Here is a 27,913-nt window from a genome sequence, read left to right on the forward strand (position 1 = left end):
GAAGGAGCAGATATAATTAAAGAGGCTAATTTGATTACATTTACTTTATGATCTGGAAACTGATTTTAGGGAAGTTTGTTCCTTTGTAAACTTGTTCGTGTCAATGCCATATTAAGAAAATAATTTAAATGTAATTGATAGATTTTTAAAAATGAAAATGATGCACTGATGGAGTTCAGTCGATGCAAGAATAAAAGCAGGTTGACGATCACTAGCCTACAATTTGGCCCCTTATACAATTTATATACGTTGCGTTGCATAGGTAGTTAATATCTTTACAATTAATTTCCTTTTCTCAATCCATTGGTAGATATTGGAACAGAAAGTAATGACTAGACAACAAGGTATTAAATTAACTGTTAAAGACGTGTCTATGTCCCTTTACAAAACATGAATAAGGTTTTTTTTTGATTGAACTGGATGGGGCAAAATCATTGGCTGGGTGATAATGGGCCACACCTTTTATGGCCTCCTAAAAGACTCTAGTAAGTAGCATTGTGGAAAGTATAAATTCTGTCTCCCTTACTCTCATCCATCTGGACTCTTCCCGTGCAATGTCCTACTCCAGATCTATCCTTCCCATTGTGTCCTCTGCCAAACTCTCCTTGGAAGCTTTTGCTCTCCGGTTTATACTATCTATACAGTCCAGGTCTTTATTGCTATCTATAGAGCTCCAGGCCGTTTTCCTTCCTCAGTGAGTTCAGTGCCTGGCTCAGTCTTTCTCTTCACTAAAACTCCTACTCTCATACTGGGGAACTTCAACACAGTCAATAAACATTTATTAAATGCCTGTTTATCATGGATATAGGTTGTTTGTGCATATTTGTTTACTTGTTTTCCCCTTTAGATTGTAGGCTCCCTGAGCTTCCTGTCTTTTGCCTCTTTTTGTATCCCCAGCACTTAGACCCACACCCACACCCACACACATAGTTATTTACATGTTGAGTCCCGTATTAGAATGTAAAGTGAACACTTGAGAGCAGGATCTGTTTTTGTCTTTGTTTGACACATAGTAAACACTCAATAAATACACCTATGCTAGAGGGCATCAGTGCATCAGATTACACTACAGGGCCTTCATCCAGGATATATTTGTTTTCTCTATGCGTTTTCAGGTGTACGTTGGAGAGATCCTCCACCCAGGCCTCTTTGGATACCTTAGGTTTTCAGAGGTTTGGTGGAGAAAATTTAACTTTTTTTTCTTTTGTCTTGGACTATATTTGGACAGTCAGTTTTCTGGTGTATTTCCCTTACCAGTGAAGCTAGTTTCTTTCATTTAACTTCAGCATGATTGAATGCTTGAGTAGGTATATCTGTTGTACTGCTGGGCCCATTTTGACTACAATGGATTCTTCCATAATGCCTTATGGATGTTGCATCCTTAGAATGCCCGTGCATCTAAAGCACATTAGAAGTACTGACCAAGTAAGTCCCAACAGGTAGTAGAGACAACTGCTTTCAATGGAGACACAGACGTATAAAGGAGCAGCATTCTAAGCAGCAAGCAGCTTTGATAAGTAAGACCTCTGGCAGCAAAGAAGAGAGCTAACTCTGGACTCAAGGGAGAACGAGCCCTGTACTTTGAGAGGTCAGAAACGGAGAGGAACAGACACAAGGAACACGCAGCAGAGACGTTTTCTCTAGCAGGGAACAGTATGAAGACTCCATGAAGACAAAAACGACCTCAGATCCCTGTAGCACATGAGTCACGAGTTTTCCTGCCTATATATATTCCCCATGTGTCCACCTCACTATGTAGTTTGTTCCCCTTCTTCCCGAAGATTCTGTGTGTGATTGTAGGAGCTATGCTCTAGGTTTGTGTGGGGAAATGTTTCATAACTATTGTTTTTACTATGCCATCTTAGTGAACGCCTTTGCTATGAGCTATTGGTGTCTGCTAGCTATTAACGGAAAGCTCAGCAATGGGTGCTCATGAGCTCTTTTAGGAATGTGGATCTACCAAGTACCCCTAGAATCTGAGAATATTGCCATCCCTCTAAGGAAACAACCAGCATATAAATACAAGCTAGGAAATTGGCCCAGAGGGAGTGTTACCGATGTTTCACTGTATTGAGAAATATAAGAGAAGCCATATATAGTTTTTCAAGTTGTTACAGGAGTAATCAAGTTTATTAATGAGTCCATTAAAAGGAAGTCTCTTTATAAATTGTTTGACAACACAGGAGCAGGGGGCAGCTAGGTGGTGCAGTGGATAGAGCATCGGACCTAAAGTCAGGAGGACCTGAGTTCAAATCCAGCCTCAGACTTGGCACTTACTAGCTGTGTGACCCTGGGCAAGTCACTTAACTCCAATTACCTAAAAAAAATAAAACAGAAAAAATGACAACACAGGAGCAGAGCATACGTATCTTCTACATTGCTCTAAAATACTTTTGGCTTTTTTATGTCAAAGTACTTCAAAGAGTGTTTGAACTAAGAGGAGAAATTACCATTTTTCTTGAGTGATGATATAGATGCAACATTCATTTTACGACAAAAACATTCTCCTGAAACTTGTATATTTGGTGACTATTTTTGAAAAACAGTACTTTTAAGTAAATCCATGCAAGGTCCTCCAATTCATATTTCAATCCAGAAGAATAAAATTACTGGCAGTTATGAAACATTTGGACAGGTGGGTGGTAGAGTGGATATGATGGGGTGATGTGACCTGGACCCCTAAAAGGAAAAGACCATGTCGTTGAAAGCTATCGCCCTTGCCAGCAAGAAGCAGTTTCCCTGAACTTTCTCATACAATCTAGTCCCTGGATTAGGCCCATCCTAGTCACCTAGATACTCAATAATCCTTTTAACTGCCCTTTCACTGTGGCCCTCCTAGCATCTAGCCCACTTCTATAAGACTCACAAATAAACCTTTCTGCTTTGACTGAAAGGTTTGGGTGGTTGAATTCTTTTGAGGCAGATCTCCTGTACTCTTGCATTTTGGGGTTCCCAGCACCCCAAACCACAACATATTGACCACCAGGCCTAGGGTCAGGAAGACTGTCTGTGTGACTCTGGGGAAGTCACTAAACTCTGTTTTCGTCACTTTGTTTGTCTGAAATAAGCTAGAGAAGGAAATGGCAAACCACTCCAGTATCTTTGCCAAGAAAACCTCAAAATGGGGTCATGAAGAGTCAAACAGGACTGAAAACAATTACTGTACGCTAGATGGCACAGCAGATAGAGTCAGGAAGACTCATCTTCCTGAGTTTAAATTCAGCCTCAGACACTTAACAAGGTTTGTGACTCTGGGCAAGTCACTTAACCCTGTTTGCTTCATCTGTAAAGTAAGCAAGAGAAAGAAATGGCAAACCACTCCAGTATCTTTGCAAAGAAACCCTAAATGGGCCACAAAGAGTCGGACATGACTGAACAACAAAAACATTTAGAGCTATGGAAAATAAATTTATAAAATATTTTTGTTTCCCAATTTAAAAAAAATCTGCCTTGCAAATGAAATTTTAAAATGACCAACTTATTAATCCTTTGACCAATATGAAGAAACAATATATTTTATCTTAAAGACTTTGGGATTTCTAAACACTAGTGGATGAAAATAATGGATAGTGAATCCATTTGCTATTTACAAAGAGGATACATTTGTTCTTACTTCATCAGAAAAAGAACTACTGAAATCTTATGTTTTAGCTATGAGTGAATAAAGAATTATCTGGTCTATTAAACAAAGCAATACAAATTTTACCACTGTTTGTAACTTCTTACTCATATGAAATAGTTTTCTGCTACAGTTTGTTTCAGTGACAAGATATCACTGTGGTAGTTCTTGGAAAAGATTTACCAGTAGCAATATCACCAATGATTTTTTTTAACTGAAAAACATGCTGCCCATTAATCTCATTTTAATTTTTGTTATAAAATTAGCTGTACAGATACTGATACACACATAATGGATTCAATTTAAGATTTGCATGTTATAAAAAAATTGCAATAATCCTTAATTCTATTTGAATAAAATATTGAAATTGCAGTTATTTCCATGTATTGTTTTATGAAAAATTAGGGCGGCGTTGCTAAGTAAAATATGGAAACCACCAGCCTGGGGAGTGTGACCGGCAAACTCCTCACTGTCTGCAGAGATTCTCCATCAAGGATCTGTGAAAAGTGTTTTTAAAAAATATTCTGATGACTGCATTTCAGTAGTTGGCTTCTGTCTGTTGCAATCTTATGCATTTTCTGCATTTGAAAACATTATCCTGAAAAAGGTTCCACAGGCTTCACGAGAATGCTTCCAGGCCACACAAAAAAGGTTAAGAAGTGCTGGCGTGGATAACGTTCCGCTACAAGAGGCTGCATCCGCCCACTCTGTGTATAAACCAAATGCGTTTTGTGCCTGCTGCGCCACCGTCCACCTTCCATTAATTAGGAACAGGAAGAGAAATTATTAATCCAGAAGCAGGAAGTCACTGGGCGATGCTGCGCACGCGCAGCAGCACTTTTCTCCCCTCCCCCTTTCCCCTCGAAGATTGCTAACAGTTCTCCTTGCCCGTGAAGAAACAGCGGGTCTAGGGCCATGCTGGGCAACTACAACCGCGGCACACCCCGGGCGGGCCCCAACCGGCAGCGGGACTCGCTCCCGCCCGCCCCGCGAGCAGCGAGCGGCTGTCGGACCCCGCAGCGAAGCCAGGGCATCGACGACCGGGGCGATGGCATCGAGGCGGCGGAGGACGAGCCCTGTCCGGCTCCCGGAGGCTCCGAACCGAGCTTCGAGACGGAGGGCGACGACAGCAAGCGGCGCCTGATCCGGCACCAGTACCGCGAGCTCATCCACAACGTGCAGCGTGAGCAGGAGGAGGGGAGGGGCGGTGCGGGGGCGGGGCGGCGCGGCCTTCCTCCCTCTGACCTCCGGCTGTGCCTCCTCTGCTTAGAGCCTTTGCATAGAGCCTCCGCTGTGCGCCTCCCGCTGTGTGCTCCCCCGCCGTGTGTTCCCCGCTGTGTGCCGGGGAGCGCTTTACAATGACGGTCTCGTTTGAACCTCACAGCCACTCTGGGAGGGGAGGCTCTTGGTCCCCGTTTACCCAGGAGAAAGCTGAGGCTGACAGGTGAAGTGACTGGCCCAGGGTCACACAGCTAGAAAGTGTCTGAGGCCATTTATGAGCTCAGCACTTCCTGACTCCAGCATTCTATCTCCCTGCCCTCAGTCATCTGTGCAATAGGGTTAATGGTAGGCCCCTACCCTGAATAACATTAATAATGAGTATTTAATAATAATAATACACGTTTAACTAGCGCCTTTTAAGGTTTGCAAAACACTTTACAAAGATCTTTTATCTTTTCAGCAACCAGGGGAGGTAGATGCTATTATCCCCATATTACTGATGAGCAGACCGAGGCAGGCCTTCCCCAGGGTCACACAGCTAGGCAAATTTGAACCCAGTAGCTACGTCATCCGGGCAAGATAACTTCATGTTTCCGAGCCTGTCTTCTCATCTCTAAAATGGCACTGATACTTGGACTAAAGACCAGACCTAAGGCTTAGCCCAGCACCTGGCTCAGAGTAGGCACTTAATAAGTGCTTGTAACTTTACTGTTCTGTATTTAAAATAGCGTTGATACTTGGTTACTTCACAAGGACTACTGAAGAAAGCACTTTATAAACGTGAACTGCTGTTTTGTTCTGCCTTTCTTCCTCAATTTCAGTTGCCTGTACCCCAGCTGAATTTGTTCCTAGCAGTTTTTAAGGTTGCTTTTAAATGAAGGGCAACAAGGTGTGTGTGTGGTGGTGGGATCTCAGAAGGCAACCACCAAAAAGGCACAAATCAGAGTGGATTAGTAGGATACTGTGAGAGGGCCGAGTTAGCCCAGTGGGGGAGAGAAGATAAGCCTAGCTGCAGATCCTAGTTGACGTGGTCCTGGACCAGTCTCACACCCTTCTGTGTCTCCTATTTTCTCATTCCAAGGATGGAGAGGCTGGCATCGACTGCTCTGCAGTACTTTAATGTAGCAGTTTGTATTTTACAAAGTTTTCTTTTTCAGACTGTTTAAAGAGCATGATGCTGTTTATTTAATCATAACAATCATGCATCGGTTGAGATGTGCATGGCCCATCGTATGCAAGTAGAGGTAGCAGGGCACAATGGACAGAGAACTGACCTCTGAAACTGGAAGACTGGTTTCAAGTTCTACCTCTGATACATACAGGCTGTGTGACCCTGGCCAAGTCATTCTCAGTGTCCCAGACAACTCTCTGAGATTAAAGCTTGCAGAACAGTTGCTAGTCTGCATTGGTAAAGGGAGTTTTTTCACTGGCAAGTTCCTTACTCCAGTGGAATCACAGGTTTAGACCATATGCAAATCATGCCTTAAATGTTTTTTTTTTTAGTATTCTCAGAACAAATTTGTCCCGAATTTTACATTTGTAGAAACTGAGGCTGAGGGTGAGTAACTTGATCAAGATCACAAGGCTAGTAAGTGCAAGACTTGGGTTAGAAGTCAGCTCTTTTGGCTCCAGATCCAGTCCTGTTAACACTACACACAACCATCTTCTGTAGGTTAGTTATATAAAGGGGAGCTCATTAGGTGTGGAAACAAACCAAGGGGTTGGGAAGATAAAGGGGTAAGGAGTCCAGGCTCTTTTAAAGCAATAAACTACCTTTATCCTTATGTGTAATTTTTTTCATAATTCCCAAAAAGATGGGGAGCAGGACCTTTGGAAATACTTGCTTGTTACTGTACTTCGTCAATGATGTATTAAAGTTTCAATTTTCTGAAGTATGTATTTTTAAAATAGAGCAACGAGAAGATATGTTGAGTTCAAAAAGCAACAAATTAACAGATGCACTTGAACAAGCCAACCAGCTGTTTAACAGAGGTAAGTGATAGCATTTAATAATGCCTAGTTTTAAACTTGACCAGGAATATTAGGATGACTCAGATTGATGGGCTTACGGCTAGATTTAAATTACAGACATCAGAGGGATTGGTTGTGTTGTTTATCTGAGTTGTGTTGTTTATCTGAGTTGTATTGTTTTCCTTTGTCATTTTCTGCATTCTCTTGGTTTTGCTTACTTTGCTCTTCCTCATTTCATGCATCTCTTTACAAGGTTTTATGGATTCTTCATAGTCATCATTTCTAATAGTGCAGTAATCTCCCAGTGGTTTCCTGTGCTGTGGTCTCTTCAGCCATTCACCTAACACTGATTGAGACTTCTACCTTTTTGTATTCACATCACCTAGCATTATTGCTCTACAACAGTTACTCAGTGCATGTTTATTAACAGTAATCATGATTGGATAGGAGAGTGGAAAAGATAATCAGATGTTGTTCATTCTTTTTTTTTTTCCAGCCAAAGACAAGGTTTATTACTAGAACATCCATCATACTGGGCAGACTCTTAAGGAGTCTGAATATTAGTAAGCTGTTGCCTAGATTATAAGAATCTGAGCAGTGGCTAGATTTTAAGAATCTAAGCAGTGGCTAGATTATAAGAATCCTAGCATCTTTTTTTTTTTTGGCAGTTGAGGTTAAGTGACTTGCCCAGGGTCACACAGCTAGTAAGTGTCAAGTATTTGGTCTGAGGCCAGCTTTGAACTCAGGTCCTCCTGACTTCAGGACTGGTGCTCTATCCACTGTGCCACCTAGCTGCCCCAGAATCCCAGCATCTTAATGGAGACAAGGTGGACCTCATATACAGAAAGACTGTGGGAGGGACCTAGGAATGGCCAGTAAGCTGGGGTGAACTGAACTCCTGGGACCTGGACCTCGTGGCCAAGGGAGAATGGAGCCTAGCTAGGATTAAGGGTGGGAAATGGCCAGGGGTCATACATAGGGAGGTAAAACAAAGGAAGGACAGGCTAGGTTAAAGGTAACAGAATTGGGAGATTGGGTGTAGCCACAGTGAAAGGCCAGTTGATGGGATTATAGCCTCAGGCAAATGCCAGAGATTGGGCCAAGTGGGAAAGTCCAGGGTTTTTCCTTTCTGGGATCTAGATCCCAACCCCATCATTCTCCCCTCAAACAAATGAGATCCAAATTCTTTTGGAATAAGGGGCAAAGGTCTCAGCTTCTGAAACTGCTTCCTGCTGGCAATGGGAGTAGAGCTGTCCCCGCCTCGAGGGGGGTCCCAAAGAGGAGGTTGACTGGAATCAAGCACAGGCTGCATCCAGGGAACGATGGGGAGATATTGACTGGTACCCGCTGTTTGCTACCAACTGTAGGTGAAAGGGCTGTTGTCTGGAAGACACTGATCTGACAGAAAAAACTTCAGGGCCCAGATGTAAAGCAGGAACTAGATTTAGGGCCCAATTTTGAGAGGATAAAACATCCTTCACACTGTTTGGATTCACATAATTCAGTTTTCCAACCATGCAGTATCAAGTCCACCTTACAGCCAGACTCAGGAATAGCCAGGTGGGTAACATTCCCTTTCAAAGGAACATAATGGGGAAACTGAGCCAGGTTGAATTTAGTCACTTTGACTGTTCTATCATATCTTAATAATATTTCTTCTTTTTTGAACAGTGTCCCAAGCAAGAGAAGCAGCCCTAGATGCCCAGTTTCTTGTTTTGGCTTCAGACTTGGGTAAAGAAAAGGCAAATCAGCTGCATTCTGATATGACCTTATTTGATCCAACATCATATACTGAAGATTTAGTAAGTTTAAAGCCACTGAATTGGAACCCCTGTTTTACTTTACCAGATTTTGAAAAGGTTTTTAAATAACCTTCTGTTCCAAACTTATGTGTTAATACTCCATTTCCTTTGTGATGGAATCAAGCATGGAGCCAGTAGATAGGTATGAAATAATGACTTGGGTATTAGACATTTACTATAATCATTGAGGTGTATATGTCACTTTATCATAATGTGTGATGGTCTCTTTCCTTCAAAACTATAAGATTTTCTTTTGTTATTTGTGAAATTGGGGCTGACAGAATTTAAAAGGTTATTTAAAATTTTTATTTATTTCCTTTATAATAGGGCAAAATTGAAATCAAGTCCAGGTAGTTCTGCACTCTGATCTTATTATTTTAAATAATAAGTTGCTAATAAGATTGGCTTGTTTCGAAAGAGTGCCTACTACTGAACAGACAGCTAATTTAAAGTTGATAGTTTAAATATGGATTCTTAGTACATTCTGCCCCCCCTTTTTACCACTCTGACACTGTTACTGTAGAACCTGAATGGGGCTTCATGGTACCAAAGACTTTATATTTTTTTCTTTGTTTCATGAATTTCCATAACTAAAGAAATCTTTGCCAAGGGGCCAGCCTACTAATGATGAGACTTTCTATACTTACCTAGACTTAGCAGGCAGTACTGAACTTGAAGCTTTTCCCACATCTAAACCAGCCAGAGCTTACCCTCTGTTGGTGTAGCCTTTAAGAGTCCAGGGGCACCTCCATACCACAGTGAGGAAGTTGTAGGTCTTTGAGGAATGATCTGGTCATACATAATGAATAATTGACTAAATATATTGTTGGTACTCTAAATATGAATTCCCTATCTGGTGACCAATAAGTGGACATACTACTGGAGGAACTGAATAGTATAAATCTTGATATCCTTGCTATAAATGAAAATAGAAGGCTAAATGAAATTATAACTAAAAGGAAGGATGGCTTACAACTTCCCCTTGGAGTGAGGTAAATAGTTAGAGGACTCAGTTTTTATTGTGCATCCAAAGACAACAAATTCTCGTTAGGCCATTCATTGGTCATTGCACATTATAATACTTCTGATAATTATTTGCAGAAAGTACCATGAAAATAATTGCATATCATACACAAATATTTGTTGCACAGGATAAAGAGGTAAGACATTGTCCAAAGGATTTGATTTAATTTTGAGGGTCTTAACATATATTTGGATACTTGGTAAAACATAAATGTCATAGTAGGAATAGGTCAAGATGATGAAAAATGATGGAAAAACATTAGGTGCTTATGTTCCAGGCTAGGACCACAAATACAAGCAAAAAGAAATATAGGCCCTGTCTTCAAGGAGCCTACATTCTAAAGGATGAAGACAGCACAAAAAAGGGAACTGAAAAGGGAGTAAGGATGAGGGCAGAGGGAGAGGAAGGTACCTTCATGAGGCATGGTAAGGGAATCCAGGTTTGCACCCTGGTGAGCAATGAAATGATGGCTGCTCTGAGCCTCCTGCTTAAATGGATCCGAGAGAGGAGCTGAGGGTATTTTCAAGATATGGATTCCAGGGCTGAAATGATCTTTAAGGAAGAAGAGATTTTTGGGATATGATGGAGGAGTTTGAATTGCAGCCTGGTGAGAAATGAATAATGAATGAAAGAATCAGAAGACTTGGGCGACATAAAAGTCTCACACCTTTATGTTGTTTTTACTTTCTTAGAAGAATTGGAAGGCTGTGGACATGGCAAACAGCAATGAACATCAACATATAATGAAATCAGTTATGTTTTAATAATCAGGAAAGAATCTATTTTTGATGTGGGAGTTATTTGAAATCAGCTGTTTGGGGATAGTCACACCACCAGCTTGTTATCAAAATGAATACGAAACTAGAAGATTAAAGGTGAAAAAAAATTAGGATGCAGCTTAACAGCTCTTACCTTAACAAGGTGGCAAAAACAAATAAATAAACAAAAAACCAACCAGGACGACCCTTACAATTTCATACCAAAGTTTTCACTAATATAAACCATTGCAAAAACAAGGGTACTGAAAGAACCTAGAAAGTGCCTTAGTCAGCAGATACTTGTCTTATTTGCCAAGTGGAAATATACAGAAGCTAAGGAAAACACTGGATTATGATATAAACTTCTTTGTTAAATCTTACAGAAAAGAATGGTAGAATATGATAAATATTCCCTTTTAAAACAAGTAGCATATAGTAAAACCAGGTTAAAGTGAGCTTTGTTGGAGTGACTCAACTGAGGCCAGCAGGAAAATAGACAAAAGATTTGTCAAAATTGTTACAGCAAGCCCTTGCCATCATCAAGAAGAGAAGGCCCACTGCACTGAACTGTAACGTCTCAGTATCCTCAGAGATAGTGAAATGTAGAAAGGGGGCAGAAGAAAATACAGGTGGTTAAAGCATCTGAACTAGGCTGAGTGTACACAGTGAAAGAATCTGTGCTGGCCAGGGAGGGATTCATTCTCCGGAAAAAGGGAAAAATACCAAAGGCAATCAAGACAATGCTGCATGGTAGAGTAGAAACTGGCTTTGGAGTCAGAGGACCTGAGTTCAAATCCTAGCTCTTCCACATCTATCTCTTCAGTCTTGGGCAACTTACCTTTTCTGGGCCTCAGTTTCTTCATCAGTAAACGAAGAGGTTGAACTTAATGATCTTCAAGGTCTCTTCGATCTGTAAATCTAGGATCCTAGGACCTAACATTGATTACCCCTATCTATATAAAGGTTATATGAGAATAATTACACGTGTCCTGAGAGCCTCCTTGGCGAGGATATTAAAAGCAAATTGGTTTTCTCAAGCAATATTCCTCTGTAGACTACATCTTTAACATCACACAATTGACCAAAAGATATACATACATTTATGTATATATATGAGAAAGAATAAAAGCTCTGCTTACTGTTGATTGTTTTTTTAATTGATTCATTGGAGCAGAATGCTGTGTTAAAGGCTTTCTTCCAGCAAGGTGTCTTTCTTGCATATATCAGAATTGTACATAATTTCCTGAGGGAGGTAATAGAACTTTGACCCTCATCCAAAAAGGAGTAGGATACAGATAGGTGTTTTCTCATGGAGATGCAGAGTCTTTGTCAAAATGGGCTTCCTTATAGATGGTGAGGTGTTCCAGATACTCCTGTTTGCAGATGTTGTTATTATTATTATCCTCATTGTGTTGAGCACAAGAACATTTGCAGGTACATGCTCAGTTTAGTCCGATCCTCCATGTGGGAAAAAGAAAGCAAATGAAGACTGCCTCTTGTCTAGGCTTATGATTGTAGTTCAATGGATAGCCCATGGAATTTGTCAAATCTCAGACCAATATGAAAGTGGATGGTCATTGTTCTCTTGGACCTAGAATTGGACAGGATGAAAGCAGTGGTACCTTTGGGAAATGGCAAGGTCTTTTCATTTCCCCAAGCTTCTCCTTGAAACAAAAGCTTATCTTTTTTATACCAGTGTTCCACCAGTGTTTTATAAAGCTGTGACTTATAGTCTCCAAAAAGTTGAAAGTAGATATCACCTGGAGAACACTAAGGAGGCATATTATGGGTGTGAGCAGGCTACACTCATAACAGGCAAGGAATTGTAGGACCTACTTCACAGAATTGTTATGGGGATCAATTAAGATAATGAAATCATTTTGCAAACCTTAAAGTGCTATATAAATGTTAGCTAGAATCATCACTATTATTATGGAAAAACAATGGATGCTAGGAACAAGGATGTCCACTGTTAAATCTGGCCTCAGACATTTACTAGCTGTGTGATCCTCATTAAATTGTTTCACCTATGCTTGCCTTGGTTTCCTCAACTGTAAAAGGGGGATAACAGCACCTCAACACCTCACAGAGTTGTTGTGAGGATCAATGAGATAGCATTTGTAAAATGCACTTGGCAGTGAGCCTGGCACAGAATAGGTGTTATATAAATACTTATTCCCTTTCCATCTTGTTCTCTTCCCTGTATCTTATTATTTGATAAAGTGCTAGAAATGGTAGCTGCTTCAGTTCTTCTGTGATCTCATTGTTAGGATAACTCTTTCCATGGATGCAGATCATAGCTCAATTCTGCCTTCTCCTATGGGGCTCTTCTCTGTGCTGCCTGTAATTTAACATGCTTGGGTATCTTCCTCCAGGCTTTTCTGGAATACTAATGAAACATGCTAATAGTCCTTTCTTTAACAAGCATTCATTAGCATCTATGGTGTTATAAGGTATTGTGCCAGGACTAAGATAAAGTAAGCCCCTGTCATCAAGGAAAATGCATTTGGGGGTGAGTGAGTGTGGAATACAACATGTGCACAGAATATTAAATGCAAAATAGACACCAATTTCCAGGAGGAAAGACTGGATCTATCACAGTAGACTTCCTGAGGTAGGTGGCACTTGAGCTAAGGTTTAAAAGAAGCTAGGAAGTCGACAGAGAGGCAGAAGCGGTTCATTCTAGTTGTGGGGGTCCTATTTACAGATAGTGCAGATGTACATTAGTAGGAGCTGGAGGGTTTACAAGAAATAATAATAATAATAATAAGCTTGGCTAGACCAGCACTTCTTAAACTGTGGGTCACGACTCCATATGGAGTCACGAAAAATTTGGCAACAGTAAAAGGTTTCTGAACATGCAATGACCAAAAATTAATCCAAAATCAAACTTGTAATGAATTTAAGGTGTTTCTGGCAGCACTTGCCATTGCATTCATGCAGCTTCACTGCAGCCTTGGTTCTGAACACACAGCATGAGCGCTTTGCACTACACATGCCCTCAGGCCAGGCATAGCTGAAGGGGTCATGAGAAGAAAAAGTTTAAGAAGCCCTCGGCTAGATAATAGGGGAAAAGGCTAGTAAGTATGGAGAGATTGTAGATAGTATTAATAGCCACCATGTATGTAATGCTTTAAAACTTGCAAACACTTTATATAAGGTATCCTGTATAATCTTAGTGCAGTTTTAAACTTAACTTCAAAAAGTGTTAAGTGCTACAGACTTAGAAAAAAATCATTACAAGTGGGGAAACCTTTCGTTATGCATTGTGTTTGGGTCAGTTTTGGGATGACTTTCTCAGCCCAGTGGATAGGTAGAGAAAGTCCTTTTGCTTGGCCACATTGGTCACTTTTTTCTTGAGGGTCATGTCAAAACCTCATTCTTGATAGAATCTTAAGACTAGGATTGTAAATGCAGTCCTTCCACCAAGCAGCAACCGATGACAGTTTTGGTTTTTTTACAGAGTTTGAAAATCAACTAGAGTGATATATGAACACAAGGTGGTGGTTATGTTGACATTTATAATATCAGTTTTTTTAAAAAATCATTACCCTTTCAAATGCTGTTTTCCTAAGTTTGTAGCATTTTTACTTCTGAAGTTATCAAAGAGTGTTACTCCTCTAAGATTTTTGGGACACCTGATATTTGAGCCACACAGCCACCTTGTGAGATAGGTACCACAGGTATTAGTATTCTCATTTTACAGACAGTAAAATTGAGGCTCAGCAAACATAAGTAACTTGCTATAATCATATAGCTAGTGTTAGTAGTAGGCTTTATCTTCCTGTTTCCCAAGTACAGAAGAAATCAAAAGGCCAAGCTCCCAAAGGAAATAGAAGGATGTGATAAAGTGGAAGGGTGGCTTTGGCAAGGAGACCAGAGGAGTGGAGGTGTTGAGGATAGAGTATTAGAATAGAGATTTTGGTGAGGACAAATTGGAAATAATTTACAACTTGTTCATCTTGTATTCATTGAGTGTGACCTGGAGATTAGTAGATGAGGCTGTGGACATAATGATATAATTGGAAGATGTGGACTGCATAGGACCTGAAGTTACTTATTGGGGGTAGGCAGGAGGATTTGGAAGTAGTAGTGGGGAGCAGTGAGTATAATCAACTTCTCTTGCTGGCTCATCCAAGGCATGAGAGAAATCTCAGTGTTGTAGAAGATGATAAAGGATGGAGTTTTAGTTATTGCCAAAAGATGGTGGTAGAGTTGTAAAATGTAAAGGCATGTCTTAATGATCAAGAAAGGATTCTAGATGGTACAGTGGAAATGCTAGACCAAGTAGTGGAGGAACTTTGAAAAGAGCACTAAGCTGGATTGTGATTGGAAATTTTTGCCTGGGCAGATTGTGATTCTTAGTCTCAGAGATTTGAGGAATAGCAGGAAGGAATTAACCAGCCATAAGGCAAGTGAAGTTCCAAGTAGGGAGAAGTTTATAGATCAACCTGACTTCGTGGTTTTAGTCCTATCCCCCAGATACTTTGAACCTTTTCTTAAGAGCATCTAGAAAATTAAATAATGCCTTTTCATGATCCTAATTCAAATGTAATGGGATATCTTTAATTTTCTTGTATTAGTAGAGAAGTGATTATGACTGACTTTATATCTAGGGCAAAAATTGACCATACAATTGTGCTTTGACTTTGATACCATTTTGACTTCTATTGCATTTAAGGTTTGTTCCTTTCAGTCATACTTGAAGCTCTCCAAAGGCACAGGAACCAGATCTCAAAATTTTCTTCTCCTCCTCAATGTTTAGTAGCATGATCTATGCTGTTCAGTTAATATTTGCTTATTACTATTCCTTGTCTTTCAAGAGTTCTGTTTTGATAAAATTTGGGTGGTGAATAGCATATTTTAAGGATTCCTTTTTTTAAGTAATTTTTTTTCTAATTTAAGTAATCTTTTAATTTTATTATTGTGTCACTGGCCTTATTAAAAATGGCTACTGGCATCTGTGGTTCTTCCAACAATACCATAATCTCTGATCTGAGGACAGAAAAGTGTTTTGCATGTATCACATACTTAGAAATTGATTTGAATTTGAGCTATTTTGAAAAGTGAACTGTTTGTAGACATGTACAAGAACATCTAGTACACATTGTGCTGCTGGAAAATAGCACTTAAGGTGCTAAAGAGTTAGACCATCATACTTTCTTACCAAGAGTGCTGGGTAATTTTTCTCTAGGTTTAAGATGTAAACTTTCCTTTATATGAAACATACAATTTATTTCATGGCTATTCACAAACTTATTTAGCTGCTGTGTAGTAGCTGTGTGTAGCCTTGAGATATGATAAATTTTCTGACCATTTTAACTGGGAGACTCAGGAATGTTTTTCATCTAGTAAATGATGGCATTTGATTAAATTAAGACTTTTCCCCTGTCATTTCAGCTTAAGTATATGGGCCTAAATCGTCTTGAAGTACAAGAAAGTGATAGTGAGGAAGAGACTCTTCATATTGGATTCTTACCTGAAGACTCCTGGCTCAGAGTAGGAATAATATCAGTAAAATTCTTAAAGAGTGCTCCAACATTCCACTTTTTGTAAGTTTATTTGGGGCCTGGCAGAAGGGTTGATATCTGACAAGTTCTTTGTTTTACAGATAACATTATATTTAGCATGAGTATAGATGAACTTCATAAAGCACTTAAAATTTCTTTTTCAATTAACAAGCATGTATTTTCTCTCCCAAATGAACATGGGAGAAAAAAAAAAAGGAAAACCCTCATAACAAGTATGCATAGTCAAGCAAAGCGAATTCCTGCATTGGCCATGTCTAAAAATGTATATCTCATTCTGCATCCAGAGTCTTTCACCTCTCTGTCAAGAGGTGGGTAGCATGCTTCATCTTCAGTCCTCTGGAATTGTGATCTGTCATTGCATTGGTCAGAGAGCTTGTCTTTTAACTTCATTTTTTAAAATAATTTATTTATTTTTAGTTTTCAGCATTCAGTTGCATAAGATTTTGAGTTTTAAATTTTCTCCCCTTCCTTCTCCTTCTCCATCCGCAAGATGGCATGCAATCTGATAGGCTCTACTTATACATTCACATTAAGCATATTTTCCCATTAGTCATGATGTAAAGAACAACTAGAACTAATGGGAGGAACCACGAGAATGAAGCAATAAAACAAAGCAGCAAAGGAAAAGGAGAGCAAATAGTATGCTTCCATCTGCATTCAGACTCCTTTTTTCTGGATGTGGATAGCGTTTTCCATCATAAGTTTTTTGAAGTTTCTTAGATCCTTGTATTGCTGAGAAGAGCCTCGTCTATCAAAGTCAGTCATCACAAAATGTGGGTGTCACTGTGTACAATGTTCTCCTGGTTCTGCTCATTTCACTCAGCATCAGTTCATATAAGTCTTTCCAGATTTTTCTGAAGTCTGCCTGCTCATTATTTCTTACAGCACAATAATATTCCATTACATTCATATACCACAACTTGTTTAGCCATTCTCCAGTTGAGGGGCATCTCCTCAATTTCCAATTCTTGGCCACCACAAAAAGAGCTGCTGTAAAAATTTTTGTACATGTGGGTCCTTTTCCCATTTTTATGATCTCTTTGGGATACAGATCTAGAAGTGGTATTGCTGGGTGAAAGGGTATGCACAGTTTTAGAGCCCTTTGGGCATAGTTCCAAATTGTTCTTCAGAATGGCTGGATCATTTCACAACTCCACCAACAATGCGTTAGTGTTCCAATATTCCCAAATCTTCTCCAATATTTATCACTTTCTTGTTTTGTCATGTTAGCCAATCTGATAGGTGTGATATGCTACACCTCAGAGTCGTTTGGATTTGCATTTCTCTAATCAATAGTGATTTAGAACATTTTTTCATATGACTGTAGATAACTTTAATTTCTTCCCCTGAAAACTGCCTGTTCATATCCTTTGACCATTTATCAGTTGGGGAATGACTTGTATTCTTATAAACTTGACTCAGTTCTCCATATTTTAGAAATGAAGCCTTCATCAGAGATACTGGTTGTAAAAATTCTTTCCCAGTTTTCCGCTTCCCTCCTAATCTTGGATGTATTGGCTTTGTTTGTGCAAAAACTTTTCAACTTAATGTAATCAAAATTATCCATTTTGCATTTTATAATGTTCTCTATCTCTTGTTTGATCATAAATTCTTCTTTCTTCATAGATCTGAAAGACAAACTATTCCTTACTCTCCTAGTTTGCCTGTAGTATTAGTCTTTATATCTAAATCCTATACCCGTTTTTACTTTAACTTGGTATAGGGTGTATTAACTTTATTTTAAAAATAATGTTATTACATAAATCATTCTTTTAGTTCTCATTTACTATGCCTATTTTATATAGGCTCTCCCAGTTTTCTTGGAAACCGTCCATTATGACATTTCTTATCACAATAAGAATAATTTGTATACCATGATTTATTTAGTGGTCTCCAATAGATGGGTATCCTCTTAGTTTCTACTTTTTTGCTACTATGAGAAAGAGCTATCATAAATATTTCTGTATGTGTGGGTCTTTTAAAAATTTCTTTCATATTTTTGGGGTGTAGACCTAAGTGGTTTGGTTAGGTCAGAGGATGTGCATAATTTAATGACTTTTTTGACCCATTTATAGCTGTACCAGTAGTGCATTAATGTATCATTTTCCTGCAGCCCCTCTAACAATTGTCATTTTCTTTTTTTTGTCTGCTTTGCCAGTCTGAAGGGTATGATGTAGAACATCATAGTTACTATAATTGCATTTATCTAATTAATAATGATTTGGAGCATTTATTCATATAATTGCTTGGATTTCTTCCTTTGAAAACTGCCTGTTCATATCCTTTGACCATTTATCAATTGAGGAATGGCTTTTGTTCTTATAAATTTGAGTCAAGTCTTTATGTATTTCAGTGCAAAGATTTTTTTACCTAATTGCTGTTTTTCCTTCTCATTTTAATTGCATTTCATTTTGTGCAAAACTTTTAAATTTTATATCATATAGCTCCAAACTAGGCTCAGGTGTTGGTCCCTCAGTTCAGTTATAATGTAATTTTGACCCAGTACCTGTAGCAGCTTTCTTGGCAAAATTTCTCCCTAGCCCATGTCTCTTAACACCCTGTGTCCTAGATGACCTCAAGGCTGTGGCAGGCACTCAGCTCTGCCTTCCAGGCAAGTGTCTAGTGAATAAGAGAGTCCATCACCCCTTTTCATTTTCATAGGGACAGAGTTAGTGGCACAGGATTAGCAGATGTAGATGGATTACAACCTGAATTGCAGGTTATCATTATGTTATCTTTCCCCCGAAACTTAGTTCTCTTTTGAATTTCCCTGTTACTGTGGAAGACACCACCATTCACTCATGTTCTCAACATCCATGTCATCTTTAATTCTTCACTCTTATCCCATATCTGGTCACTTGCCAGGTTTTGTCATTTTTACTGTACATCTCACACTTACCCCTTTTCTGTACTCTGATTCAGACCCTCTTCACCTCTTGCCTGAACTCTTTCAGTGGCCTCTTAATTGATCTCACAGCTTCAAGTCTCTCCCTTCTCCAATTCATCCTCCAGACAGCTGCCAAAGTGATTTTCCTAAAGCACACAAGTGATTTTCCTAAAGTCCATACATATTCAAATTCCAGTGGCTCCCTATTGACTCTGGGATCAACTATTATTTTATCTTGATTGTATCCTTTTATTCTTAACATTTTACATGTTTTAAATAATACACATAATTACTAGTATGGTAATACACATGTATTATTTATAAATAAGTAAATATACACATTTTGGGGTTAATGCTCAAAATTTTCTTATTGATTCAATGTATGATTAAAAAAGTTTGGAAACCACTCTATACCACATTGCCTCTTCCTTCTTTAAAGGAGACTTTACTTATTTTAAAACTTTCTAAGATGCTTGGTATAGTGGTTGGAGTACTGGATTTGGTGTCAGGAGGCCCGAGTTAAAATCATAATTCTGTTACTACCTGTGTCAGCATGGGCAAATTATTTAAATTCTATTAGTCTCAGTTTCCAAATCTTTAAAATATAATAGCTGAGTTAATCTCTAAGGTCCTTTCCATCTTCTAAATTTGAGATTTTCCTCCTGAAAAGAAATTCTCCCTTCTAGAAAATTAGTCCCAGGAGGGTATGGCAGCTATATCCTATCAGTGTTTTCCTCACAGAGACCTAGTGCCTAGTGCCATTTGAAGAACTTCTCCTTCCCCACTTCTCTATCCCTTATCTTCTGCAGTAAATACAAGATCAAGTGAGTATGGGTTGGAAGAGGCTTTATTTGGGTAGGCTCAGCCACTTAAGACAAACTGAAAGTGTGGAATGAGGTATTTTTAGTTGAGGAAACTTTAGAAAACTGTTGGATGTGGACAAGAAGATTAAGGAGACACTAAATAAAATCCCATTTTGTAGTATACCTAACACTTTGTTGGCAGCTACGTGTCTTTGAGACTTCCCTTAGGACAAATAACTTAGTTTGTAAAGTAGTATTATACCATAGAACTAGAGCTAGAACAAGCCCCAGTGGTCACTAATCCAACCCCTCATTTTAAAGATTGGCAAATGAGGCCCAAAGAAGCAAATGGACTTGCTCAGTATCACAAAGTAGACTGGTGCTCAAACCCAGGTCATTACTCTTCAAGGGAAGTGCTCCTTCCAATGTACCATGGTGAGCAGGAGTTACTTAATGACTTTGGTAAATCATAGCTTTCTTGAACAGATAGGTTTTTTTCTCATTCTAATTAGGTTTGGTTCATTCAAGACTGATCCTCCTGTGCCAAAGCAACGGAATGAACGTCAGAGAAGAAAAGATAAGAAAGAAGAGGAAAGGGCCATGCCTGCTGAGGTTTGCTTCTTGCAGTCATTATTGTTTTTATATTTAGATACAATAGTCAGTCATCTTCATAAATTTCAAAGACATGATCATATGGGAGGGAGGTTGTGAGAAAGGAAAATAGGATGCATTTTTAGAACTCTATTTTTGTGATTTTCTATCACTCGTATATTTTGATACTTATTTTTTTAATGGGACTTTGTTTTGATTCATTTTGGAATTCAGTTATCAGTTCCTCTTCTATAACCATTCTAAGAAATGTTTTGTTAACTTTATTGTTTTCTTCTATTAGTAGTATGGATAATTTTTTTCAAATCCTGTTATTATTTAGTGTGCTTCGTTTTGTCAGTCCTCCTCCTCAGATGTGGTTACTGAAATCTAGAAATGATATTGTAGATGTGGTCTCATCTGGGCAGTGTACAATAAAATTACCATCTCTCTCCTTTTGTACATAATGAATGATGTATTAATTAATGCAACTTAAGATCCCATTAGTGTTTTTGGCTTCCATGTCCTAACAAGGCTTTGTTTTGAACTGGTGGTCCACCAAAGCCCTAGGTCTTCCATAGAAGCTTGATGAGTATGAATAGGCACATGAGGAGTTCGACTTGTTTCTGGTAAAACATTTTTGCATAATGGTGATGGTGAGCATTCATATTTGTTAACTTACTTGTACTTTCCAGTTGAAAAAAATGGAGGAGTCCCAACAAGAGGCTACAGAAAAGGAGGTAGAAAGGATCTTGGGATTACTGCAGACCTATTTTAGAGAAGAGCGTGAGTGTAACTTCAGCTTGTGACTTGAACAATGTGCACTTGGAAAGCAGTTATAAATTTTACATAAAGTGATTATTTTCTTGTAAAAGATGTTTTATTTTTATCTTTTAAAAACGTATATTTAAAACTTGATTTTTAAGTATTTTTACAAAAAATTAGTTGCCATCTTTTAGTTAATACCACTTCCATCTTTTAGAGGAATGTTGTTGTGTGGACTTTGGTGAAAAATAACTTTTTCTTTTCTATTTTCCCATGTTTATAGCTGAGGCTCCTATATCCTTCTTTGACTTTGTGATTGATCCAAATTCTTTTGCCCGAACTGTTGAAAATATTTTCCATGTTTCCTTCATTGTAAGGGTAAGGCTTAATTACAAATTTTCCACTGTTTTTGTAAGCAAAAAAGTTACAAATAACATACATAAAAGAATTGTTCAAGCTAGTTTTGCAAAAACCCTTATTGTTGCTGGCTATTTGAAAAGAAATGTTTGTATGTAAGTAGGTAGAAGAAACTAACCCAGATATAAACTGTTTCATGTTCTGTATACTGTTGGTTTTACCTTATCATTGTTAAGATAGAATTGTTTAAAATAAATTAATATCATGAGTTTGCAGCTTTGAAATTTTAAAAGCTGTTTTGAAACATCGTAATATGAGTTTGATACAGCTAGTCATTAAACCAGCATCAAGACATTTCCTTAAAAAGAAGTAGATTGAATCTGAATTTCTGATAGAAATTGTGTAGGTAGGAGATAAATTTCTGATTGGTAGCATTGTGCCTACTTTCAAATAGAAAACATAATGTTACCTGTATAAACACACTTATATACCATATATATAATCACTTGATTTATACTTAATTATACCACTACAAAGCTTTCTGAAGTAGGTGTCAGTCATAGAATGCATGAATGAAAGGAAGCATTTCCTTAATTAATTAAAAGCATTTCCTGTGTATCAAGCACTGTGCTAAGTACTGGGGATACAAAGAGAAAAAAACTAGACAATGTTTTTCCTAAGGAACCTGGAACTCCAGCTGGGGGGAAAACACATAAAAACAAGTTTAGCCACAGAGTCAGTGGGAAAGCCCAGAAGTCCTAAAGGGGTCCCCCAGTGTTAGCAGTCTTCCCAACCACCTGAAACCTAGAATTGATAATAAGATCCCTGTGTGTGCTACCTCTTGCAAGTATTAAAAGTAAAGTGTCTCCAAAGTGGAGATAGAAGAAGACATCCTCACTCCACCCCACTCTTTGCACAGAGAGGATGTCCGTAAGTGTGGAACGTTGCATATATTTTCAGATTTTTTTCAATATATTGATCAGTTTTTCTGGGTGGGGGGATGGAATTCCTCTTTTTCTTTTTCCTTTAAAAAAATATTCTTTGTTAGATGCATTGGCTCTTTGGGAGGGGGGAAGCAGGAGGATACTGGGATAAATTTTGGTAATGATAAAACCAAAGATATCAACAAATATATTTTGTAAAGTCCTAACATGAGTATAATTTGCAGAGCATTAAGTCAAGGACTGGCGCTACCATGAACACAAAACACTGACTCTTGAGTCAGACAGATCCTACCTTTGTCCATCTCTTGCTTGGCCACTTTTAGTGATAGGCTTTTACTTTTGAAGGCAGGCTTTCCCATTGCTGGACAACTTTCAGTGCTCATTCTTTTCTTACTATAAAGTTGGATTCTTGGTCTGCCAAATGCTGCTGAGTTTAACACATAATTGAAGCAGCTGAAGTTTTGTGTTTATTGGCATAGATTTGTGTGTATAGGTCCTTTCTAGTGCAGAATATCAAAATTTATACTACTGGCTACAAGAAGACAGGAAAGTTAAGGAAAATCTTGTTTCTTAGTCTTTATATGTACTGTTACCTCTGTTTTCTAATGCCATATTGCTACCATTTGAGAGATGTGTGGTGAAAATAAGTAATGATGTCTCATCTTAATAACAGGTAGTAAAAATTATGTATCACGTTTGTATTTTAGGATGGTTTTGCAAGAATAAGGCTTGACCAAGATAAACTGCCAATAATAGGTAATGATTCTGTTTAAAAAATTTAGTTTGTGGAGACTTGGCCTTTTTAATTAAAGATGACAAATTTTTATTTTGTTAAAAGCAGATGAGTTTTATTGCAAGGTTTACACTTTTATTTCATTATTACATAATGCTTAACAGCTGAAAACTGAAATACAAGATTAGTTAAAAACAATAAACATAATTATAGGTAAAATACATCTTCATATTACTATTATCTTTATCATATGAGAGCTAAAATAACTGAATAGAGCTCTGGGCCTAGAGTCAGGAAGACCTGCATTCAAATCCAGCCTGTGACCCTGGTTAAGTCACTTAACCTTTGTCTGCCTCAGTTTTCTCAACTATAAATTGTACATAATAATATCCCCTATTTCCCAGGGTTCTTGTGAGGCTCAAATGAGATAACATTTGTAAAAAAACACTTAGCACAATGCCTGGCAACATATAGGCTCTATGTATGTAAATGCTTATTTATACTCTTCCTCTAAAAGGTGGTAAAATTTCCTTAAAATTTTAAATTTTCTTCCTTTTTCTCTATTCCTTGTTTTTTCTGGCACCTTTTCCTTCAGTCTTTAAATACAGTTTGTTGGGGCTAATTTATTGATTGTCTGCTCTTCTCCATCTGCATTCTCAAATTTGCAGTTGCTCATAGGATATCACTACCTGAAACTTAGCCTGTGGAAAACTGAACCAGTCGTTATCTTACCCCAAACAAGCACCATTTCCTAATTTTCCTTTTGCTTTTAATCAAACTATAGTCGTCCAAGCCCTTCATGCACATAACCATGGAGTGTTCTGCTCCTAGTCTGCTAATTCTCCCTTACATTTTAATTTGATTATCACAGAGTCCTGTCTTTTCTTCCCCCACAATTTCTCTTGGACGAGGTTGGATGAAATCCATTACTTGGAGTAATACTTTTAGTCCAAGTCTTCTTACCTCAAGCTGTCAGTGGTATAAGTGTCTAATCCATTTGTCTTGCCTACTCCAAACCCCTTTATATTGAATAATTTCCATCATGTCTTTTTATTACTTAAGCCAAAAAGGTTTCCCATTACCTATCACACATCAAGAAACTTGCTGGCTCAATAAATCTGTATGTTAAACACATTTCCTCTTTGCCTATTCAATCTGATTACTACCCAGAATAGTTCTTTTTTTCCATCCTGGCCAATTTGTTTGCCCCACCCCTTCAGGCACTGTTAGTAATTTTCAGATTACTTTAAGTAATGGCTTTACTTAAGCCATTTTCGTCACTTAGAACTCATTCCTTTTTATTCTACTAATCCATATCCATTATTTCCTATAATATGTAACTCCAAACCCATGTCTTGAGAAAGGCTAACCTAATCACTCTGCTGTATTTCATTTTCTTTAAACTCCCAGACATACATGTATGTCTCATAATATATGTTCTTGTGTGCACTTATATACTGTTTTGAAATTTTCCTCTTGTTTTAGCCAACTTATATCATAAATTCCTTAACATCAGTGATAGTGTTCTCTCCTTCCTTAGTTTCACCTAAAGTGCCTTTTGTATTTCCATGCATTCTGTAGACACTCAGTTTGTTTGTAGGGGGAAAAATAATTATTTATCTAATACCCAATTACTGTTGAAAATAAAAGGAGGTAAATTCATATTGTCATTTGGTGGAGTGGGGTGCAGTTGGGGTTAAGTGGCTTGCCCACGGTCACACAGCCAATATGTATCTGAGGTAGATTTGAACTCTGGTCCTTCTGACTCCAGGGCCAGTCCTCTATCCACTGCATCCCCTAGCTGATCCAAATTCATATTGTAGTTGCGGTAAATTGAGACTATATTGACACGTGCCATGCCATTGGATTGGATTATTAAGTATGTTTGAAATTAAACAGAGTGGCACGTAAATACTTAATTCAGTAACAAATGCCTTTAAAGTTTACAATCCTGTTATTGGTGAAATGCTCTTCTGATTTAATCACTTTTGAAAATGTTCTCTTTTCTAATAGAGCCTGTTACCCAGGGTGATGAGGAAAGTGAACAGCAAAGTACCCAGATCAGGCACCAAGACGTTATATCACTGAGTTATCAAGACTGGAAGGTAAAGTACACGTCTTCTGCTCCCCAAATCTTGACTGTCTTCATTGGTTTCAAGGTGAATGGCATTTTCTTCAATGTTCATTTTTCTACCAGGACATTGTGAGAACTTTTGAAATTTCGCAGCCTATGATCCCTCCTACGTGCTGTAGCGAGTAAAATCCAAGCTTTCAAAGGTATGGTTGCATGTTATTTGGCATCCAAAACTACTTTCCTGTATGACCTATACCACTGAGGTAATCGGCTCTGTCTTCTCTAGTTTTATGTTCCTGTAGTTGATGTGGGTCTCCTTCATCTTCTTTTGTCATAACATTGTCTTGTTGACTATAGGCCACTGGCAGGACAAACATTATCAGCTAGGTTTATGCTTTGGACAGAACTGTATGGTGATTCTGACAGAGAAAATTATATCCATGTTAAAAGAAGGTAAAGCAGAAATTTGTCGTCTTGAAGGAGTACCAAAACGTTTGATCTTCCCACAACTTGAATTGATTCCTTTTTCTACTCTTACAAAGAGAAAGCTTCAAATTAAAAGGTGAAGATTAGGGAAGAGAGACTTTGGTTATACTTCTAAATATTCCATTCTTCCCTTTTTTCTTCCCTAATATCACTCTTTATTACCTGGTAGTTACTATAAAACCTTTAAAATTAAGGGATATTTTGATGTCATATTTAGTTTTCATTGTTACATGACACAGTAACTTTGGAAATTGTTCATAGATAATTTATAAATATCTAGTTACAATGAATTGTATTTGCAAACGGAGCTATTTTTTAGTTTCTCATTATAAAATGTTTTTATGGATTAAAATTTTTCTGTAATGAAATCGGTCACCAAATGGTTTAAGAAAAGCTTTCCATTTGCTGATTATTGCACAATTTAGACCCTCAACTTTAGTAGCAATCTTTAGAAATGGGTTGAAATTACATTTTTGTTGTTTGAGGCACATTTTAATATTTTGCTATTAATTACTGACCATTATATTACTACTAAAATGTAATTTAGCTATTAACATTTTTGCTTTCCAATCTTATAAGAGTATCGTTTTTCATATCTACAACTTTTGACAGCCACGTAGATGAATGTTTTATTTTCAGTTACCCTGCTGCATGTCTGCCAACGAAAGTGGGAACAGCACCAGAAATTTGGAGTTGGGAAAAAGGAGGGCCCTGCAAGGACTCTGCCAGACCATAGCAATTTCACTCGAGTAAATGAATGCTAGGAACCCAGTAATAGTTGTCATCACCAGCCATCAATGCCTTTTTTATTTCTTTTTGGGTAAAGCTTACTGTTGTTTCAGTAAGCTGTTGAGGAAAGCTGTGTTTCCCTGGCTTCTTGGGAGGGACCCCTTCTAGACAGCAGCTAGGCAATGACTTGGAAAGCGCACAGAGCCAGTGAGAAGACAGCTTGTACTGAAAAAGAACAATGCTTAGTATATACTATCAGCTATGAACATTGCTACTATCAGTGAGGCAAATCAAATGGGATTACCCTTTTCATGACCCTTAAGTTTCTTTTGTGTAAACTCTTTTCCTGCCATAAGGCTATTACTGATTTTTGTTTTGGCCTGTATAAAAATCAGAGAGAATAGGATGCTTGGCATGTCATTTGCTTTGGCTTTTGTACCTCTGTAGGGCTTTCCTCATAATCCAGCAAACTAAGCTATATTAATTGGATTTCATTTGAATTTGTGTTTTGATTGATTATTCCTTATTTCTAGGTATCCCAAACGAAAATTGGCACCTCAGGTGGAAAGAAGCATATATCATTTATTGTATTATGAAACGTGTTTTTCAGAGAATCAGATGTTTAGTTTTTTTTGTTTATATGTATTTTATATTATTGTTTATGAAGCTGCCTTGCTTTCTTATGATTAAACAGATTCACTGCCGTATCTGTTACATAATTGTCTGTCGTTTTTATTGATTCTTCCAATATTATATTTTATGGTCCTTTAACTTCATTTAGGTCATTTACCCAGAGTCTTCACGGATCTTTGTGCAGATGACTCACATCTTTATATTCGGTTCCTCCCCCCGAACTTCAGTCCTCTGTCACTAATTAACCTATTGGATATTTCAAACTATCTCAAATTAGATGTTATGGAGATATCTCAACATGAAAACTGAACTCATTTTTTCCCTGAGACCCATCAGCTTTCCAAACTTTCCTAGTTCTTTTGGAGGCACCACCCAGTTTGTTAGTTTCCAAATCTTACTGCTTCTGTCTTCATAATATCTTTAGTATCTGGCTCCTTATAGCTTCTCCCAGTCTTAGTCCAGTCATTTATCACCTCTTACCTGGATTATTGCAATGATTGTCTATGGGTGGGAGGGCTGTGGCTGTACTACCAGTAGCCTGGGGGGTGAAGTGGGAAAGAGGATAGCTGTGGTCATGTAGAGGTACAAGGTTTTTGTAAGGATTTAGAACAAGGTGGGGAACCTGCGGCCTTGAGGCCACATGTGGCTTTCTAGGTCCTAGGGTGTGGCCTTTTGACTGAGTCCAAGTTTTATGAACAAATCTGTTTATTAAGGGGATTTGTTCTATGAAGTTTGGATTGGGTCAAAGGGCCACACTTGAGGACCTAGAAGGCCACATGTGGCTTCAGGGCTGCAGGTTCCCCACCCCTGGTTTAGAATAAAAACTGCTTTCCACAGTTGCTCTAAAGGGGAAGTTAGCAATTACTTTGGGCAGCTTAGCTCCCTCTTACCAAATGGCTTGGTACACAAAAAATATCAGATAATGAACAAACCCATTTATCCAAGCAAACAGTAAATAGGAATCAGTGAATTTATACAGATTAGAACA

The 27,913-nt window shown here is 38.2% G+C and overlaps 1 protein-coding gene across 2 annotated transcripts; it reads left to right on the forward strand.

The window, feature by feature from the left end:
• The first annotated feature begins 4,344 nt into the window (after positions 1-4,344).
• NSMCE4A (NSE4A component of SMC5/6 complex) lies at positions 4,345-26,999 on the forward strand. Of its 2 annotated transcripts, none has more exons than XM_020979240.2 (11): positions 4,345-4,802; positions 6,752-6,832; positions 8,483-8,613; positions 15,796-15,947; positions 20,129-20,228; positions 20,900-20,990; positions 21,253-21,347; positions 22,978-23,026; positions 25,017-25,108; positions 25,201-25,280; positions 26,826-26,999. In XM_020979240.2, the coding sequence occupies exons 1-10, from the start codon at positions 4,535-4,537 to the stop codon at positions 25,261-25,263; spliced, it is 1,122 nt and encodes a 373-aa protein (XP_020834899.1). In that variant the 5' UTR covers positions 4,345-4,534; the 3' UTR covers positions 25,264-25,280; positions 26,826-26,999. The 2 variants fall into 2 exon arrangements, with proteins under 2 accessions (XP_020834899.1, XP_020834900.1); XM_020979241.2 differs by lacking the exon at positions 26,826-26,999 and adding an exon at positions 26,203-26,819.
• The last annotated feature ends 914 nt before the right edge of the window (positions 27,000-27,913 follow it).

This window comes from Phascolarctos cinereus, unplaced genomic scaffold (assembly GCF_003287225.1).
Source record: "Phascolarctos cinereus isolate Bilbo 61053 unplaced genomic scaffold, phaCin_HiC Scaffold_3;HRSCAF=262, whole genome shotgun sequence".
Taxonomy (NCBI): Eukaryota; Metazoa; Chordata; class Mammalia; order Diprotodontia; family Phascolarctidae; genus Phascolarctos; species Phascolarctos cinereus.